Raw genomic sequence first — 21,957 nt, forward strand, 5'->3', positions numbered from 1 at the left:
TGTGTTTATTGCATTTGTATGGGTACCTGTACCTAGACCAAGAGTTTACCTGGTCTCTGAGATGTTGGACAGACTTCTGCAAGGCCAGGATCTGGTGGAAGAGCGGGCTCTGGAGTACCGACTTGAGCAGGCTGAGCTTCTCCTCAGTGGGCACCTCCCCTCGCTCCTTCAGTTTGGCCTGGAGACGCTCCACCGCCTGCAAGGCACGCTGTGTATCTGCAAGCCGTCGAAAATATTTTAGTGACAGCGGCGGCCGGAGTGAAGGAGTGGATGCAGGGAGAAGGAGGCACGGGAGAGATAGAGGGGGGGGTGAGGGAGTGATGAGACAGAGGCTTTATCAGCACAGAGCAGAGATAGTGAGACAGGGAATGGTGTGTGGAAATTAGCCTATTTTTTCATTTAAATACCTTTTTTACCTTCAATAATATGCTTGTTAAAAAATCTACAGGTTTCCATAACCATTTGGCAAATACCTTTAATTTATGTCTTTATGTTTTACAATGGCATTTAAATTTAGAATAGAAGAAGGATGGAGTGAGCTGCATATCGCAACCTAAAGGCTTAGCTAAGGCTGACTGGTGCTCAACAGAGCTTACTATATCGAAATCACGTAGCATCAGGTTTTGCACCAGAAGAAAAAAAAAAAAAGAAAACTCAATTTTCAACGCGCTGTTTGTTTCCAGAATAGCAATGTTTCCTTTTTTGCCTGTAGGGTCAGCTGTGGGTTGCACAGGAGCATAGAATGGGTATCAAGAGGAAAAGATAAAAGAACCAGGCCACAGTTTGCTTGCTGGACCCTGCATAAGCCCCACAATCGAGCAACTCCAGAGAGGCTTGTTAGTGAGTTTGGGCCGGCCCAACGTCATCTGGACAAAAATGAAGCAATTTCCGAAGCTCACTGACTGTGACTAACACCTAATAGGGCGTGCACAAAGTCCAAAGCACTTTTTGCACCGAGATGCTTTGTTGTTTGAACAAAGGTTGTAAACAAGCCAATAACACTTGAGCCTCAGCAGATTTTTTTTTCTATTCACCACTGGTCTTATGCAGGTGACTGTATCATTTTTATTGCTCTCGCCTCATTGTGCACAATGACGAGCCCCACCGGAGTGTGAAGTGTATGTGTGCATGTTTGCATGTGGTGCATCTAAACTTTTGTAGTAATTAAATTTTTGTCAGATCTGATATTGAATTCCATACCTATAAAAACATATTCTTTAAATATGAAGTAAAGTGTGACTTGAAATTATTTAAGCCCCAACTCACAATATACCACAACTGGTGTATAATGCCCCATTGCCCTAACCTACACATTACAACTGACTGTAACACGCTAAACACGCCAGTCTTCCAAGTGACCACAGATTGCAGCTTTAAAGAAAGAAGCTGGCAGCACCAATTTGGCTCCGTTCTTGACAGTTGGACAAATAAATCTCGATGGGGACAAACAAACAATCAAATATATGGCAACATTATCAGATATGGCAACATTGGCAGTCCGTGAGCCTTGAGCTGAATCCAGGGCCTCTTCTCTTCTCTGGTTGAGAAAACTCACAGCAGGAGCCAAATGTGGGATGCAGTGCCAGCAAAGACGGACACCCAACACACTAGACCAAACCCTTTTGCAAAAACTGCTCATTTTAAAGATGAAATTAAAAATGAAGGAGAAACAGTGAGCGTGCAGAGGCAATATTTCATTTTGAATCTTGTTTATTATAGTAGTATTGAATCTTAATTAAACTGAGTATTGGTGTTGGAGTCAGAATAATGTTATTGTAATAACACTAGATACTAAAGCTGGGCCTGTTTCAGTTCAATTAGAGACAGAAATAAATGAGAAAAAGAAACATTTGATAGATATAATGGATTAAAGCCTGAGGTCTACACTGATTGTAAAATGAAATCATTATTGTAATTTACTGAACATGTATGTGGCTGCAAAAAAAAAGGATACAAACTGATGACTTACCCATTGTTTCAATCATTTTTAGAACTCTTGGTGAATGTGATTTCTCTCCATTAACAGCAATTTCACACTCTCCTCTTTTTCAAGGCCTGTAAAGAAAAACATAATGTGTTATGTTTTTTCTCCCTTAACAATCGGAGAACTGAATATCAGGGCACAAATTCAGTCTTTACTTCCACAACGCACTATACTCACAGGAAGTAAGAGCAGGAAAGGCTCATTCTCCCCTGAACCCACCTTCTTAAACATCCGCAATTCAAAAGGTCAACATGAAAGGGAAAATGGATTTATTTCCTTTCTGTCAGGCCCATATTTATCTCTTAAGAATGCTTCCCCAAAACATCACAGAGTAACCATTGTGCTGAAGGACTGCAGACTATTTACTGAATCCCAGCCCAGTGGTGCCGAGTCTCTCTTTACAAGCAGACTGTTTGAGCACATCTACTGTAGGTAGTTAGTTCCTTTATATTGGACTAATGCTCTTATTGATGGATTAACACCTGGTAATTTACATTCTTGGGACTTCACTCAATGTACTTTGGCAGGGGTTTTGTAAAATGCATGACATGTCTGAGTATGAGTCACCTCTATGTGATAAATATGGCCATATTTCTTTCTGAAAATAACATTTTGATGATTAATAATCCTGTACAGGCAAACAGTCTTATCAGTTATTTTAAAACTAGCATAACACCCTTCTTAAATCATAGTTTCAGTCTCCACATGTACCAGTTGTGGTGTTTTTTTCTTTTTAATTTCAAATTTTAATAGAGTTTTATTTGGTGTGCTTCTTTGCTAAAGATATATTACTTTATCTAGATATATATTACTTTAATGACCCACTGTAATTCAAAATACAGCTGCTTTATACACTGACAGTAACTAGACTATATGCATTAACATGTTGCTATCAAAGTACATGTGACATGTTACATGTGTTTGTAACAAGCCACTTAAGGCATAAAAAAGGAAAGAGGGAGAGACAGAGGGAGAGATATTCATACTGTGTATACAAAGCCAATGTCATAAAGAATCCTCATGCCTTTATATATCACACCTTTAAAGCGAAATGATAACATGTGGAGGCGGTTATGTTTTTATTAAGGATGTGATGGCTGTCAACTCCCATCTCAGAAACATCATAGTTGACTTCAGAAGTGGCTTTGTGACAAGCATGACATGACTCAGGGAGACATTACACGATTAAAGGAGATTGGTAAGATACTTAAAAGCCCTATACAGACTCTTAGAATAGCTGCAGTCCATGTGGCAACAGGATCACCACAGCACTGGTTTGTTTATGTTTATTTCATTTGATTCATCTGCTGTACACTTATAACTTTCAAACTGACTAATGAGCTTTCTAAATACAGTATGTGCCAGCTCTGTATTTTACTTGTCTTCAGCCTGGAAATTATTAGGTTTGGTTTGTACTGGAGTAAAATAAGACTTCGTTTTGAGTAGTGCTGTTTTATGTGCTGATAAACTGCTGCACAAAAAGATGTCACTGTTAATATATAATTTTCTGATTAAATAAAAAATACGTTCCTATAATATCCCAATATAGTCTTAGGCTTTAATTAGTCTGTATAAGCTACTCAGTTGTGGGTTTGTACTTTTTTCATGAGCTATTACAAGAATATGGCCACAATACAATATTATTGGTGTTGCTTTCAGGGACATACAGTAAGACACAGTGTCCCTTCTAATATGTTGGCCATGTATTGTAAATGGTTCTCACTCTTAAGCAAGAGCAGTCGTGATTCATTCTTCCAGTAGCTTGTAATGATTCACCGAAGGCCTAAGGAACTCATTAGCGTCTGTTAAAAAGTGGACTTCAATATAAAACATGGGAGCTTTAAGGTGACATTTGCCTCCGAAAGTAGTCGTTGGTGAAGTCATGCGTGAGTTTTGCCGTGACCACAAATAGCTAATAATAACAGGTTGTCATTTTATCGTGCAGTTGTTTTCCAAAATAATAGGCGGTTACCTACGTCCCTATTAAATACCGTCTTGTGTTAATAAAGCGTTTACAACAATAGACGTATGCGTACTGTTAGTAAATCCACTCAGGGTTGCTTTGTATTTTGAATATAGTCGCCCAGGCACTTGGGACAATCCGCTTTTCTCAACTCCTCCTCCTCCTTCCCCATCTCATCCATGGAGCAAGAAAGCAACAGGCTTCCGACAAGGAGACGGTGAAGAAGTTGAATAGTATCGCTGGTGTGGGGCACAAAACGCCCACGGTGGCTATTTACTGTACACATAAGATACTTCATACTTAAAAAGAGACACTGGAAGCTATTAAAATCCGTCTTTTTTGCTTAGTGACCCACCGCGACAACAGGCGTCTCTGAATATTTTCCTCTCATTAGCGACGTTGTAGCGAACAAAGGCGACTCTTGCAAAACCTTAAGTTAATATTTAATTCCAGAAAGTTCAGTAACATTTGCTCGAGTGAAAACTGTCGGAAAATATTCACTTACATGAGTGTGGAGCCTTTACTTCCCCGGCGGCCAGTGTCTTAGCCTATCCTCTGTTGTCCCACGGCTAACGGCGCACTGACTGGGGCTTAAAGATGGGGCGTAGCGTAACTCGATCCTCTCTGGACATTATCGGCGATAGCGGCACCGAGAGTTGAGCTGGGACTGAAGCGCCGCTTGCTGGCTGCGCTGACACCTAGGCCTGGTATGTCAAGCCTGGCGGCCAGGGCTTCGGTCAAATCATATAGTCTTGAAAATCACCACGATTTACACCTCTTTTATTTGGAGGTGACGTTTGCTGTTGAGCCCGTGTTGCATTCAAGTTCCCATAATGTAGCCTAAATGACAGCTCCATTATATGTTTCATGTAGACCCAAACCCTTCCTATACTGGAATACTGCCTGACCCCAGAAACCCGTATGAGCTAGTTTGTCATAACTCTTCTAAATGCAGCTTGTTTTCTATATGTAAATACACAATGTGAGCACAATGTAAACTAGAATATTAAAACAGGAATCCCTCTACAAGACAAGACTGCAAGACTCCAAAATAAAGCCAGATGCTGTTGTAATTTAGTGGTGTAAACTCTCAACAAATTTGCAAGTGCTCAAATTACTAAAAAGCAAGTGACACACAGTCAACCTGGGATTTATAGGGTCTGAGACAGTTTCCCACTTTGCGCAGCTGGTAATCCAGCCTTCAACCTGAGCGGAGTCTAGAACAAATTTCAAATGCTGTAAGCTACAGTAAATTCCTCTCCCAATGGGCTTTTTGGATTTAAAGAAATGAGAACCAGGGAAGTCCATTTACTAAAGTATGACACATCTAACTTTCAAATCACTTGTCTAAGGCAGTTGAGTTGCATCCCTGAAATACATACATTTGATACATTTGAGAACACCAGGACTTAGTGTCACAGTGGTGTACTGTTTATTTGACCTTTAGCAAAATCCTACACTGTGTAAAATATTCTATAAAGAAAAAGTAGCGCTGTTGTCATAATACCAGAATCATTGTCGGACAAATAAGGAAAAAGACCAGACTTGAATTCTTAATGTAGGCTTTTAACAGACATTGCTGCAGGGGATTCATTCTTGGCAGAATGGACGCAGAGTTGTGTTATGGTTCAAATTTCATCAGTGTGTCATTGCTGACTGTTGTCTTTGCTGCTATAGTAATAAGCAAACTGTAAACAAAATCATTTTCAGTGAATCAGGTACATTGGTATGTGAAAGCGTCTTGCGAGAGTTGCACGGTTCATCCTGTTAATAAAACATGGATGAGCCAAGTGCAACAGACGTTTAGTGTCTGTCAACCACATGCATATATACTGCATGTGTAAGGCATAATTAATACGTCCACCCTCACAGTTAATGTTGGCACCCACACAAGTATATGTAAAAGCTAAATATATTTCCATAATAAGCATTCAAATGTACTAAAAGATATATGGTGTGATTTTAATTCTAAGTGGAAAGTAAAGTACTTTTAGGCCCATGAAGCACCTTGGTAAAGGACACAGCATGCTGATAAAACCAGAATTCTCTGTCAGTGTCCTGTTTATAGGATTATGCACTCCATTTCAGGCAGAGATGCTCCATGCTTATCAAATTTGATATGAGCTGTTACACAAAATTAAATGTATCAAATGTCCACTGGGATAGAAGCTGTTGCCTGTTAACTCGTGACTCATATCTAACGACACCAAAAAACCAATAGTCTCATTATATTTGCATTGTTTTTCTCTTCATTGCCAAGGAAAGAGGACTGTGGGATTCTCTGGTTAGGTGAACACTACCAAGTTGGTGATCACTGTCTGCCCTTTGACCTCACCACTTTCGAGGCTCAAGACATCAGAGGAGAGCAGGAAGGAGCTGGGTCACTCAGTTAGAAGTCATTTCAACAAGGAGGAGAGGGATAAAAGCTGCTTTCAGGAAGCTGATACTGACTAAATCCCTTCACCGTTTATATCTTTACTTCTACCTCCCTCTTATCCACCCTGTAACTCCCCTCTTACTTTGACAATAAGCCACTTTTATGTGGGAGGTCTGACTCAGCCAAACACTGAAAAAGACAAGAGATTGAAACAAGAAAGGAATAAAAAACCCCACACATCTCAGCTCAGTGCTCGGCAGCTTCAGCATTTTATATTTTTGTACCTGCCTATCACAGGCCTTCAGTGGTAATCATTGTTTGAGACTGCTTAGTAACATGAGACATCTTTATTGTCTCAAGTCTTTAATGTTTTTTGTAGATTTTTTTCCCTACTTGTTCATACCTAGTGCTGGGGTTTCAATTCATTTGTTCATTTCCTTTAAGCCTTATAAACTGACAAATCCAGAATAGTTAAAGGTTAAAGGTTTTTTTTGATTTTTTTTTTTTTTTTGCTCCATTGCTAACATTAGCATCAACAGCTGTTTATTTAGCAAGAGCTTCAGCCATCACTGTGTTCACAACAGGTTGCAGCCTTACTTACTCCTTCATCCTCTCATGTTGGTCTGAGGGCAAACTGGACGCTAGTGACTCACTATTGAAAAGTTGTATTCTGAGGCAGGATGGGCAAGGGCTAGCTGGAGTTACATTACCACCACTGGAGACAGCTCTTGGCGAGTAAAGAAATGAAGTGTGATGCTGAACTCACAAAGTTATGTGGCGATTGCAAAAACATACATATATTAATGTGTCTGCATATGTGGCATTATTTTATACTTTACTGGGGTTGAGTCTGACATTATCAAAGTAATTTGTCAATATGTTTCCCAACTTGTGGGAAAATTATTTCTGTTATTTAATAAGCTATTGCACATGATATTTCAAGTATACACACTACTTTTGTTGAGAAATACCAGTGTTTGACTGTCTCCATGGTTGCTTTGGGGCCAGTGTGAGATATTCTCCATGACGACAGGTATAACTAATACCATTAACAAAGGCAGACATAATGGGAAAATAGCACACCTAAGTGGCATGCTGACATGATTAATGCTGTTATTAATAATACTGTGTTTGACAAGACAAAATGTCTGCGGTGTGACTGGTCTATAGATAGATAGCTGACATATAGCACCTTGCGCCAGCCACATTCACACAGCTTAGCTGACATTGCCTGATTCCAATTTAGTGTGGAGATTAATCACTGGAGCAATTATTGAAGGTCACAATGATTTAGCAATAAAGTGACAACCATCTCTGCTATAAAAATGACATCACTGTCTGAAAAACACACATTTTCTTTAAAGGAACTCACTTTCAGATACCATACTTTATTGGATACCAGCTAGGTGTATGAAGTCATATGGTGTAATAAAGAAATACCCTGAAGGAATCACAAATTCAATGACCGAACCATATTGGCAGACTGAAAACTTGCATTGTCTGCCAGTCCTGATTTATTGCCAATAAAGCCATCAACATTGAAATAGCCGCTGAAAGTTTCCCAAAAGATTTACAAAGGCTCACAGAAGGAATCAGACATCATCTTATTTTTCTATACAGTGGGGCCAGCGAAAGAATAATGAAATAAAAATTCACCACGTAGTTGTAGGTCCTGGTTTTATTGAAACAACCCTTTCAACTCTTATTGCACTTTGCAGTAATTTACAAAACTGCTTTGAAACTGCAGCTGTGGGGTCCATGGCATTAAATGGCATACGACAATAAAGACCAGCTAAAGATTTAGGAGATTTAAAAGTGTGAAAATCAGAAGGTTATCCTGATGCTGGTCTTAGAGGGAATTCTAGCTTTGTGTCAGTAGGTCTCTGGGGTCAGGAGATTGAAAATTGAAAGTTTGGCCTGACAGTGTTGTAGAGCATATAGGTCACATAGGTCATAGCTAATCAATAGGTCTGTTCCTGTTGGGAATGTGAATGTGCAGATGAAATTTAATGCCAATGGATACTTTTGGAGACTTTGACAAGTTATGTTGGCAACAAAAAATTTAATGGGGAGGGTTGCGCCTGAAGAGAGGGCAAAGGGTCAACAAAATCAATCAGCCTCTGCCTCTTGGGGGCGTGAATGTGCACAATAAATGCCATGCCAATCCAGACATAAAAATCATATCAGTTGTACACATTCTTTGATAACTATTGAACTGTAAACTTCATTTTTTTCTGATATGAGTATGAAAGCTGGGTTTGCTAGACAAATGTGCAATATAGCAACGGTACAGTCTTCAAGAATATCAGACTGTTCGTAAAAGTTAGGAAGTTGTACAAATAAAGACAAATCCTCTCAATCCTCTCAAGACTGGTTCCCTCTTATGAGTCGTGCTTTATAGTACCAAATGAAAGGAACGTAGATAAGTGAAAAAGAACAAATCTGTGTAAGTGCATATTTACATTTCAGATAAACAGGATGTGTGGTGTGAGCAAATGTGATTAGAGCCAGTTCCTGTCACTGTGTGAGAGCAGACATCTGTGCGATTTCTTGCTCTTGGTCATTGCTAGCTCACCTGGCATATGTGGCTTATTATGGACAATTTATTGCCTCATCTTCTTTTCAAGTTTCTGTAACATTAGACTCAGAGGAAATTACAACCTGCATCACTTGAAAGGAGCTCTGAGAGTAGTTAACAGACCCATGTCCCCACGATATCTGACCTCAGTACATCTGGCAGCTGAAATTAGGGCCTGAAAGGTATTATTCAACAGTGTGAACTATTGTAGTCAGCTCTGCTCTGAACGTCTCTCAAAGTCAAGGGCTTTTGAATGTACCCTGAATCTTGGCAGGTGAGCATCACTGAGGATAATAGCAGTTTGATGAAGTTGGAAAAAAGAAGATGAATTGCTCTACAAACTCACTCAGAAACACCGCAGGCGTTCACTACACTTACTGCTATTTTAAGACATATCTTATTTACAAAAACTCTTCTATTAAGTTGTAACAAAAAGTCTTCGGTCGGAGTGAAAATTGCTCAGGCAGTCAAAGATGGCGGCTATCTGGGGTTAGCAGCGTTTCCTAATCTTGTAAGTATCACCAAATTTTAATACTCCTCTGATTTTACACCTCATACTGTAATTAATGTACAGTATTTTCAAGGCTCGTATTTTTAAAGCTAACATGCTCATTTTTAGCCGGCGATAAATGTTATATTAACCATCTCTAGCCTCCTTGTTTTGCGTGCTAGCATGCTAACATTTGCTAATAAGTACTAACCACAAAGTACCGCTGAGGGTGATGAGAATGTCATTAGTCATGCGAGTGTTTGGTCAGACACGTGTTAGACATTCAAATTTTGACGTAGTGATAGATACATTTTTATTGCATGTCACTCCAGAATGAAAATTAAAGTCTGCACTTAATGTTATGGCAAATTCGTCCTATATTTGTCTACACAAACATGGAGCTGTTTCTGAGTGTCGCTCCAAGTTCATGAGGTTTTCATGTTGGTAGCTTTGTGGTTCGCACGGTTGATGCTTGGAAGTGCAGTGACATATTTCCTCAGAGAGACTCTGAGAAATGGGAGCTGAGCTGATGATGTTTTGTTTTAATGCTCTTAATAATGTTAGGTTAGCCCTCAATACAGTTTGCCATCTGGATCCTAGTAATTGCATGTTTTTGGGCTGTCATCAATACTTTTTTCATTATACGTTTTACACAGTGGTAGGCAAAAATGGCACCTTTTTGCGTGTGTATGTGTGTGTTTGTTTAATTATATGTTTCTGTAACTGTGAACTGACAGGATGACAATGCTTTGGAGCCTCTCTTGTATCCAAGAATTTTATTATTATTATTCTGGTGATTATTAGGAGGGCTTGTGGCAACAGTCATTTGACTATTTTCCAGAGTTTTTAACAGCACCATAATGTGACTTGTTGACTTGACTTGATCTACATCTGGTTCAGCTTTTTTTTTTTAACTGGCGTTTTCACACCAAACTTTAAAGAGGGAACATGACAGATAGCCGTGGATGCCTGTCATGATGATAAATAATGTAGTGTTGTTTGTGGAAATGCTTTTAACTACTGAGGAAGTGACTGTCACGCTGTATGTGTGACAGGGTGGAAAATAGTGTATCTTGTCAAGAATCTCTGTGAAAACTGTCTGCTTGTTGACTGATCTTCCATGTAGTGATACACATGACCACCTACGTACATACTGTTAAGCAACCAACATTTCTAGACAGGCAGCCGATTTTGGGAGTTTATAAGGAAACAATGACTTAATGTAGTCATGTACCAGTATTTAATTAGCTAACCATTGCTGTCTTTTTGTTTGTGTTAAGTCACAACATGGATACATTATTGGAAATGCAACCATATCAGGTCAACTTGCCAACTTTTTATGTTAGCAGATAATAGCTTATACAGTTGGAAAATATGTTAGCACACAGTTGTTCAGTTATACATACAACATTAGCATTATTTGAAGTTATGTTGTTGGCCAGTAAGGGCCATTTTGGTCTGCACCAACTCTTGAGGGGGATTGGTGTTTGGGTAAACTGAATAATGATCCACTATGTTCACCAGTAGTTAACTAGTTGCTAACTTTGTCTGTTGTTCGACCCTGGCCAAGTAGCTTATAGTCAATTTTCAGACTTTAAAACAGTTGATTTCTGTGGCTGGAACGCCATATTCAGTCTTACATACACACAGAAACTTGCTCTTGTGTGTATTGTACTTTGCGTATGTTCGAATTTCTGTCGATCTGACCTGTTCTCTCCAAGACTTACGTACAGCTTTAAATAACATGAATAGCTGTAGCAGCACCATTAAGATAAACTTAACTCTACAAAATAAACTTTTTAACAAGTGTGCAAATTTTGCATGTTGTGCAAAAACTGAGTGCAGCTTGCAGAAACTGTTCTGAAACACTGAAATGTGGGTTGAGGAAGTCTCTTTTTAGCACAAAGCTCCAGTCTTTTCCTTTGTGGTGTCTCAGTATATGTGCTGCTGTGTTTTTCTTTCTTTTTTTTTTTTTTTTTTTTTTGCTGCAGTGATTTTTCAGTCATGTGGGAGTTTAAACACAGAAAAGGTCAAACCCAAATCTCAAGGAACACACAGGTACACTGTGGGTATATATGAGACTATTAATAGAACTCCTGTTGTTGTGGTATTTATACACATTTGACATGCTTGCACATGTACTGTCAGACAACTTTTCTTACTGTAACAGGATTGGCAAAATCACTAAGAATTTGATAGGGTAGGGTATTAATAACAGCAACTAGGACAACTTATAGGCAGTAGTGGTAAAGCTTCAGAAACTATCCTAGCCCATATATTTTAAAAAATAGACACCTAAAAAAACACAGAAAAACAGCAAATTTAGTGCTCTAAAATATATTTCCTTCCCACTTTACCACACACGTAAGGACACACACAACCTTTGCCTGTACGACAGTAGGAGTGTGTGTCCATCCTCGCTCCCACACACTCACTGCACACACACAGACATGCTCCCGCTCATCCAGTAGAGGAGAGAGCTTTTAATTTCAGTATATTGAATTATACACTCATTTTTTTGAGTTTATGTCAAAGTCATTATACCCCTATTCGCTGGGCCTCAAATTAATCTAAAGTGGAGAGCAGGCGATTTATAGGGGGATTGTTGTTGATTAAATTATTCAAGCGTTTCTGTTAGGGCTGACTCCAGGATATGTCTGTGTCATCATTTGAATGAGATTTCAAAGATAAAGTTTTACCTTGCTCCAAAATACATGGACTCCCACACACCCACACACACAAATACAAACAGTCACGACCAGCATGTTTGATTGTACCATATAAACTGACTCATGACAATATGGGCTCTGAGACCGACCTTAACTGTTCTAGTTTTGAGCCATTTGTAGTTAGTTGTAAGTGAACTAAGAGGACAGTCTAACATAAGTTAATTTTGTTTTTCATGGGGGGATTGAAGTGTTACATTGTTGCTAAAGTTTCTTGCAAAACATTTTAAATACTCCCTTGTTGAAGAATTAAGGCTGCAGTGGGTGAAATGTAGGTGTTGCTTAGTGAAGTTTATTGCAGCTGATGTAATGTTGAATGTAGGCGTGTCATGCCCACTGACTGTGGGTAGACATGTGCCGTGCAGTCACGCTGAAGTTAAATACAGATAACTGTTCAACACATTAAGTTGTATAGATTAGCAGATTGTGCCTGATTTTACATTGACGAGCTCAAATGATGGTGTAGTTTTTTAATGAAATAAAGCAGCCACTGCTGTGTTTGCTTTAACAATGACTATGTACAATTCAACCTTGCACACTCTCACTTTAAGTGTACCTAGTGTCGAATATATGGGTGTCCCAACCACTGCATTCAGGCCGGCATTACTTTTCAGTCTCAGGGTCTTCATCAGTATCATTAGATTGTGGAATAAATGTACAAATTTTGGACGTGATGTACAGTAGTGTTGAGTCTATTCCTCATCATATCAGTTATTTACTTGTTACATCTTTTAGAAGCAACAAAGGCTGAAGCTCTTGGAAAGTCAACAGCTGTTAATGCTAATGTTAGCTTTGAGGCAATAACAACAAATAAATATAGCAGCTTTAAGCACAGTGTGCTGGTTCAGTTAGGCCGACATGTCACACATTTGACACGTGGACCAAGTAAGATATATGATATACTCGTATTTTGCATCTTCTTATTTATGTGCTCTTTGTCCTAACAGCGCTAAAAAAAAAAAAATTCTGGAGCCCATTTTCCTAAACCAAAAGCACATCCACACATTTCCCCACAAACAGCTGAAGAAGAGTGTCTAGTTGTCTAGGCACTTTAAGCACTGCTGCATATGTAAGTGTCAGCACTGTGGAGATGATAATTCCTAGGCTTGCTAGCATGGATAAATAGGGAGAATGGCTGCTACATTATTGGATTCACTTTGCACAACAACTGTCCCCATAAGCCTTAATTTTCCTGAACAGCTTTATATTTGGCAAGAGTTTCTTACAACAGCATGGTGAGTAGCTGTACAGAGGTTTTATAGTGCCGTGCATCACTTTATGGTGTTCAATTTTGTCTGTGTCTCAGGTGCTTAACTCTCTGTATTTAGTAAATCCATCGTTGGCAGCTGGAAATTTTGCATTAGCATGTTGCACACACAATTATACATATTGCCATAGAACTGAAATGTTGGTGTTTACAAGGAAATCAACATTGAAATGAGCTTGTTGTTATATAAATAACTTGGCTCAGAAACTATGTTTGTTACATTTCCCCCCCTTTTCCTCTGCATATTTTTATCCATTAACATTTCATAGTGTTTGGCTCATGGCATACTTAGATACAATTACAAAAATAAACAAAAAACAACAGAATATTTTCAGCCTGTTGTGTAAATAGTCGATTCTTTTTTCTCAGTTTCCTCCATTAAAATGGAAACACTAAGTTTGTGGAACCTAATGCATTCTAATTTAACTTGCAAATATACTGTATTGTGTATTGCACCTTTTGGGGTTGATTTATGTATATGGTGTTTTCTACAGCACCCGCAAATACACAGAAGTTACTTCACTGTGGTATCAGTGTACTAACTTTGATTTTTAATGTGTTCCACAGATCCAAAATATTTATTTTACACATTAAAGCTCATATTTAATCTACTCTATCCATGACCTTTGCTGTATTTACAGCGGAAATAATTCCACTATGTTATGAAGTCTTTGATTCTTTTGATGCTGAATAGATTTCATACATAAAAACAGATTTTTTGTTGCTTGGAAGCAGCAGAAAGAAGCTCTAAATACATCATCGATACTACCACTTTTAAGCTGATAGAGGGAACTTGTTAGCAGATTGTGGCCCATTTACACATCCAGCAGATATGGAGTAATATTAGGATTCATATGGAGTCATGTTTCTGGAACTCTGGCAAATAGAATTCCAACATTCACTCTTCCTTTTAGCTTTGTTTTTTGGTCTCTGTCAACTCCTAAGGGAAGTAACTGTCTTATTAGCAGCTAAGTGCTCCATCATATGTTCACAAGCTACATGCTAACTTTGTCTGTGTTGTTTGATGCAGGGAGGGTAGTGTGCAGTTGTGTTTTAGAGCTTTTTCACCGGAAACAGCTGCAGCAGCGGTAAATGATGAGAGTGGTGAGAATGAAACAAAACAATGAGTGTAAAGACGCTATGGTGCTCCTTTGTATACAAAGTTAGGTTATAATTCTCTGTGGGCTCATATAAGTGACCCTTTTCACATATAGGTAGTCGTGGTCAATTCTTAATATAAAAATATTGATTATAGCAGTTTTAAAGTTGTAAATCAAGCCAGGATCCCTCTTAAGGAAAAACATTTCATTGTTCTGTTCCCTGATTTAGGTTATTCTAATGAAACAGGTTTTTCTGTGTTCATGAAATGATGACGTTTGTATCATGACAAGCGTGCATGTATGGGTGTTGAATTCGACTTAGTAAAAACATTTCACCTCAAAAATTGGACCCAGACTAATTTTGCAATTAAGAAGAGGCAGATGAAAATGAATCTAATATTTTTTTTTTATAATTCCTGGAAGGAAACATTTTTTGGGGGAAATAAAAGCTTTTTATCTGACAGCAGAAATGTTATCTCTGTCTTGAGGACAGTTAGTTTTGAATTAGCGTGAATAAATCTCTTCCAGCATGAAGTGAAGAGCAAATCCTTGCACTTATCCCCTTGCTGTAAATGGGAGACTTGCAATAATAGAATAAAAAGGTATTTTCTAATGTTGCTGATGGGAATATTTTATTAGCATAAAATCTGACATGTCTGATTTCTCACAGTTAGCTAGTAATTGTCATTTGGGAAGCTCAAACTGTTGTCTGATTATAGCTTTTTCTTTGCTTTATAACTCTTATTCAGAGTGCTTAATACTAAGAAGTACTGAATAGAAATACCGTTCCTTTTCGATTCATGATTATATTCTGATTTGGAGCTGTAGTTCACTTTCCTTTTAAAAAGGACACTGCTGTATTCATACAGTTCAGGGACATTTCCCAGTACTTTCAAGGTTCTTCTGTATTTTACTAGATATAGAAGGGTCTAACTTGCCTTCATTTCCATGTTTTTGAAATGCTTTTCCATTTCAGTGGAGGATGAGCAAAGCTGTTTATACTTATCATGAAGAGTGTGTTATTCAGAAGATAAAAAGGAACTGATTCAACTCTAACTAGTCCTCTATTAGTCTGTAGGTATCTGCATCTCCAGTAGTGTTGTAGTATTCCTGCTACTGCTAATGTGGAGACTGAGACTCTTATTTTGCAGGTCTTTGTACATTAGTAGTAGAGATTGCTGCAGCATATTGCATGGCACTTAGAGCATCGCTTTGAAGCTACCTGGTTTATGCAAGTGTAATGGCAGGCAGCTTTGGTCAGCGCTCTACCTGGAGAAATCCATTTGCATCGGGGGGTTGCATGGAAAGCAGTGCCAGGGAGAGATAACGCTGCATCTTTTCAACTACGGGCGGCCAGTTATTTTTCATCGGGGCATTGCGCAGTTCAAGGTGTTTCTCAGACGGGAAACAAGTGCAAAAACGTGCCTCACCCGGTCTTTGCTCGCCTGGGCTCATTAGTGGATCACTGGGTGAGGGATTGAATGATTCCTTGTTATTGTTTGATTATAATTAGGATTATTAAATTGATTAATTGGCTGTAGGATGATTGAGAGGTTGAATGCTGGCTGGCTCCAGCTGTGAGTGTGCTGCAGCTGGTGCAGCGTTCAAAGGTCATCAGGAAAGATTAAAGATTTCAGTGATCTTGATTTTGATCTTTAAATTTTCCTCATATATTCATATCTGAGTATTTATCTGCCATACTTGGGTACAATTTTGGTGAATCCATTTTTCAGGCATGTTTCATGCCATTCCCAGCTGAAAAAAGAGTCAAAGGAACAGCCTGGAGTTACAGTAGATGTGTTTGGATACGAAGAAGGAGCTTCAGCAGCCTCTAGCAAACAGATCTGGTATGAATAATTGGCTTCCAGCAGGAAGAGGGGCCATTAATTCTTCTTTGAGGACAAACTGTAAGAAAAAAAAAATGTCATGCAAGCAAATCATTTCCCCTACAGTGTAGTTTATGAATTAATTAACTTTTTACATTTGGCATTTTTTACTCATCAACTGAAATATATCTGCATTTCCTTGATTGAACTATTGATGGACAGTTCTTATACCAGTTGCATTTTCAAGATACATTGAATCTTTTAAGAGAGAGAGGCAGTGGATTTCACATAAATATTGCAGTCACAGGCGCACAGACAGAATGTAATATAACATAGGTCTCCTTGCCTGCCTCAGGCAAGATATACTGTAGGTAGAGGGGGCTTTGGATTCTAGCATGTTATCTCGTGTTTGCTGCTAGGTGGAGCCCGAGTATACGGCGAGAGCGGCAATCCACATCCGAGTTTTTCCTCTCACCTTTCACTGGCTTTCCAAACCCTCGGTCTCCATACAGAATTACTCCCAGCCAGTGCGCACAATTGGTTTGTCATAGTCGCGGAGAGCTCAGTTTTTGGACCCAAACAACTTATATCCCCCCCCCCTCCTGCGGAGCTTTTCTCACAAGACCTCCCCCCCTCCCTTTCTCTCTTTTAAATTCTTCTGGATACTCTTTTTGTGTGCGTTTTGTGTGCGCGAGTGGTGAAAGCTGCTGGCGTTTTCGCCTTTTAAGCTTTACGGGACGTGATGTAGCCCCCGCTCAGAAGGACGCCTTGTGCCATAAAGGGATGTAAGAGGGGGACAGCACCGTAGGATACAACGCGAGGAACCTGCCGGTTCTCCCGCGACATCACCCAGGACTCGCGGATTGTGGAAGCACGGCAAGATTAAACCGAGGCGAATTTACGAGGATACTGAACGGAGCGACAGGAGACAACTGTTTGGATTCGTTGTTCTCTCTCCCCTCGACCCTCTTTCATCAAGTCCAGTCCTGACACACACACACAGTGCGTAAGGACGGCACCCAAAAAGGCTGAAAGACAGTTGACAGAGAAATGATCGCACATACTTTGAATGGAAGGACGTGAGCTATAGCCTCGTTTTCACCCGTCATTTCTAAATGCGCGGTAAGTCTAATGTTCCTCAACAAAATAAATAAATAAATAAAAATGCACATGTCCCTCTGTTTGTGCGCATATCCACAATTATCTGCAGATTCAGCTCAGGGCGATATTAATGCCCATGAATGAATCCCTGCAGCAGTGTTGATGTGCTCTGTAATGTCAGTCTTGGCATGCGCTCCACTCTTAATTACTTTAACAGGGCTATCGATGCGTTCAGGTGCAATCAGCGATGATCAACGCGCAACGTATTGATATCCAATATGAAAAATTTCAGTCTCCTTCTGGACTAATTAATCCTTTCTGTTAGAGAGTTGAGTTGTTGAATGTTGAGATTATTTTTTTATTTTTATTTTTTACCTTTCATATTGTGTTTAAAACAATATTTACTGCCTAAAAATGGCTTTGTAGAGAAGTTGCTTATTGGATGCAGAAGTTACAGCATTTAAAAGTCATGCAGTAATTCACCCACCCCCCCAACCTTGATATTTAAATCAAATATGTAGCCCCTATTCCTCTGTGAGAGAAATAAGCTAACTCAGTGTTTGAGTATAAAGCATAATTTGTGTCTTTCAAGGGTGCTTGAATCAAGAAACGTACCAATGCAGGCCTGTTTTTTTTCTGTTGCAGTTTGTCGTTCAGAATCAACCACAGTGGATAGATGCAGTGGTGTGAGTGTCTGCATTTTTCATAATTGGTTGGTAATGTGTAAAGAATAAAATATGCGACTTATTGGTATAGGCTATTTAGAATTTTCATGTATATTTTACTGAATATTTCCCCTGCTCAGTTAGTCGACTCATTTACATTTCTCAGTGTCAGTACTGGATTTTTGCAGACTACATAAATACTGCACAACAAATACCATCGTTTGATACACACGTAGGATAAGAGAGGATGGAAAACAGTTGGCTGTGCTGGGGAAGACATGCTGTCCTGTGTCTGAAAGAAGTGCAGGGTTGAGGGGGCCACTGTAGCGAATGCTTTGATGTGAGGACAGCACACTGTCTTTCAACATCAAAATCAAAGCGGAAAAGGTAACTAAGCCTATCGCTTTGAATCGGATCTGAAGCTTTCGTGTCACTGCACAGTGATGCCCTTTTAATCAATTAATCGTTTGGAATGCGGTTCGATCTGTGTTGAATTTTTCCGTCTTGAATAATACAACAGCTGTGGACTTGGTGGTGATCTTTCATGAGTAGTTTTTCAGCCAGGCTTTGGCCTCTTGTGTTTCAGTAGTGTGACTAACTTCCATGGTGTTGTTTCTTTTTTCTTCCCTCCACACACATTTCAGAATATCATCAACATTGTTGTCGGTTGTATCCTTATCTCACAATTATATTCATTATGTCCAGGGCTGCAGCACCATCTGTCACATAATCTGCATTGGTGCAAGTGCCCTCAAGCAGATGACACAAACACACACAGACATGCACACATGGTTTCACCCACCAACAGTGAAAACCTTGACTTCCTCCTCCAGGGGAAACTAAAGGGGACATTTGATGTGTTGTGACTAAACGCTTATGTCAACCTGCACTTTGTTTTCAGTGCGTCCCATCCATTTTGATTCAGCTAAATGCTCCTCCTTGTGGAATATAATCTAGGTTATATTTAATATAACAGCAGTTGAACTTAGCATCTGGTGTCATACCTGATGGGACAGAGCTGGTTAAAAAAAATCCCCTTGCCTTTCTTGAAGCTCTTGTTATCTTGCAGTCCATTACAGGAAGATAGTGTGCTGAATATGAGCCACTGTATTGGATATTGATAGAACTGGTTATCTCAGGAAAATAAACACAGTGAGATAGTGAAAGCTTGTAGAAAAAAACATGAGAGCAGCACACTGGCAGGGTGCTAACTGATCTACTGTGTGACCCCTTAACCTTAGAAAACCCTTTACTGGATCCATATTTTACCTTATGAGAGAGTTACTCCTCAGTGTAAGTCTAACACTTTGTGCTGGCACATTAAGTATTTCTTCCTGTTGTATTGTATTACACTAATGTGGGTTAATATGATGCCCTCATTGTTAAACGTATTTTTCTTCATTGGGTCATTTGTATTGTTCTTCAGAGGTAATCCGCTCTCTGTGATGTCCCCCCACTCAGTTGATGTAGTGTTGTTTTTCCAGCAAGTGGATTTCTTTCCATTGGCAGTTCCATTTATTTGATTTGATTTTTGCCTTTTTGGACACAATTGCAAGTCAGAGGAAAATCCAATTTGTCGTTGCAGTATGAATGGAGACATGGGCTCTCCAATTTTCTTCATTAGGTTAGCTTATGTGGCATACAGCTTCATGGCTCAGATTACGAACAGTGACGGCTTTTACTGGTGTATCAGTGGGGATAACCATTCTTCAAAGTGTAGTATTTGTGAAAATCATCTGTCAGTCACACACACCCATTTCCTCCCTGTTGTCCACATCTTTTCTGCTGTGTAGCTCAAAATTAAGGTGATTGTGGTGAATTGGAATAGGATTGTAATGCTGTAAATGCTACCCCTCTTGTTAGTCTAAGCAGTTCAAAACCAGTGCTAAATCGATGTCCAAACACTGTAGTACTCAGCCGTGGTCCGAAAAGCAGTGTAGCAGAATCACTGAGTAAATAAATACCTTTTTATGCCTTTGTCTAAGTGCTTTGTCTGCAGTGTCACTACAATGCATTTCAGTGCTCAAGGTCAAGCACTGCACATACTTCTCAGATGTTAGTTTTTATCACACTGAATGTACAGTCATCTCTCTTAGGATAAATGGCTGTAGATGAAGGTTGTGATTTACTTTTCATGTTCTTCTTGCTACCCATGTATATTACCACTAATGAGGGAAATTATTTATTAGTGCTCTATTTATCAAAGTCAGAAAAAATTGTGCAATAGAGTTGGGAATAAGAAAACATGTTCTTAAAGCTCCGAATCTTTTTTCAGCAGTTTGCAATTATAGTTAGATTGTAGAAAATGGTCTCCATGGCTACCACTCATTAACCTTTTTCATACGCAGGCTTCAGTTCTTACAGTAATGCACAGTCGTGTTACACTACTCCAAGTCACATTCAGTTGAAGTTTTAACAGTATGTGAAGCTTTGGTGGTATGTGTTTCCTGTAGAGCTGAAACAGTTAGTTGATTAGTCATTCAACGGAAATTGAAATTTGGAAGAGTGACTAAATGTTAAAGCTATTTTCAAGAAAACATGCCCCAAATTTATCCAACCCACCTTCTAAAATGTGAATTTTTACTGCTTATTTTAGACATTATTATACATTTAGGGAAATTGTGATGGCAGTTTTTGTCAGTTTTCTGACATTTTAAAGACCAAATGATCGACCGATTATTGTTCTTAAGTAAATACTCTGCAGATTAATCAGTAAGAAAGAAAAATAATTGCTAGTTGCAGCTGTAGTCCTGTTTTGGTGTGATGTCACAGCTGGATTTGGTGATCTGAAGTCAGAGTCAACTTGATAACCAACTAATTCAGCCAATAGAGACACTGATGCACTGTGTGTGGCATTGGATAAGCCATTCACTAACAATTTTCCACAAAATATTTCCCTAACAGACTGCAGTGTCATTCATACACTGTTTGCAGTCTACTTCTTACTCATTTTACTGTTACTAATGTTAGAACATTTTAAGGGCTGAGCGTGAAGGTCTCTAGCATTCATAGATCCAGTTAAAGGAAACCTTAATGTAAAATGACATGAATATTCTTAAGATTAAGATTAGACATTTTTTTGACTTCTTAATGGTGAGTACTGCATGAGATCTTTGACGACTTACAAAATAAGTACACTACAGAAGAAGAGACTCTGAATTCTCACTCAGCTGTCAAATGATGGATTTTAAACGTATTTACGTTGCATGATTGTTATCCCGCTTGATGCTGACATGTTAAGCATTACAGAACATCTTCAAGAAGGAGATGAGGATTTATATTTGTTGGTTGATTTTTCCCCTGTGACTTTTAAATAATAGGTGGCTCTATATCTAGAGTAACTCCACAGACAGGGTAGCCGTAGTGGCAGAAAACATACCAGATTATATGCTCTGTGCTCTTTTTATTTATTTACAGCTTTTGTCTTTTTAAACCCAGTATTTAAACCTGTGGCAAAACAGATAAGGCAGGCCACCTACTGTACTGCATTCACATTCCTGTAGGCCAAATCTCACCCACTGCTGCCTTGGTTTTTCTAAGGTCCCAAAGACCGGAGTTATCCTGCTGTTAGGAGTGAGACAGGTTGGTACGCAGGGGCCCTTTCTCTGGCAGGAATGTGACAAAAGAAGAAAAGCAAAAGCTGAAAATGAGAAAGAAAGCACATAGCCCAAGAAAGGTCCTCAAGGTCTGTGCCTCTCAACACTTTAGCTGTCCTGTCTCATAAAGACCCAGGACACAAAGGTTTTGACATAAGCTTTCACAACCCCCTGAGCACTAAATTGCAGGAAATGGGCTTACAGTTGAGATGGAGACTTTAGCTGGTGCTCGATGGAAAGAACAGACAATTAGTTTCTTGATTCTGCGTAGCTCTGGGATCAGT

The 21,957-nt window shown here is 39.1% G+C and overlaps 2 protein-coding genes across 5 annotated transcripts in view; one reads left to right on the forward strand and one right to left on the reverse strand.

Moving 5' to 3' along the window:
* The window catches only part of LOC108892354 (multiple PDZ domain protein), a 43,227-nt gene extending 38,602 nt beyond the window's left edge, over positions 1-4,625 (reverse strand). The window contains 3 exon segments of the mRNA XM_051075957.1: positions 50-216; positions 1,970-2,055; positions 4,453-4,625. Of these exon segments, the coding sequence (XP_050931914.1) occupies positions 50-216; positions 1,970-1,985 (183 nt within the window). The 5' untranslated portion in view covers positions 1,986-2,055; positions 4,453-4,625.
* A 12,183-nt stretch (positions 4,626-16,808) lies between these two features.
* LOC108892288 (adhesion G protein-coupled receptor L3) overlaps positions 16,809-21,957 on the forward strand; it is a 199,286-nt gene continuing 194,137 nt past the window's right edge. For all 4 annotated transcript variants that reach the window (XM_051076010.1, XM_051076011.1, XM_051076012.1 and 1 more), the window contains exon 1: positions 16,809-17,433. The gene's annotated coding sequence lies outside the window, so the exon portion shown is untranslated. The remainder of the gene's footprint in view (positions 17,434-21,957) is intronic.

The sequence above is a fragment of the Lates calcarifer genome, linkage group LG15, assembly GCF_001640805.2.
Source record: "Lates calcarifer isolate ASB-BC8 linkage group LG15, TLL_Latcal_v3, whole genome shotgun sequence".
Lineage (NCBI taxonomy): Eukaryota > Metazoa > Chordata > Actinopteri > Centropomidae > Lates > Lates calcarifer.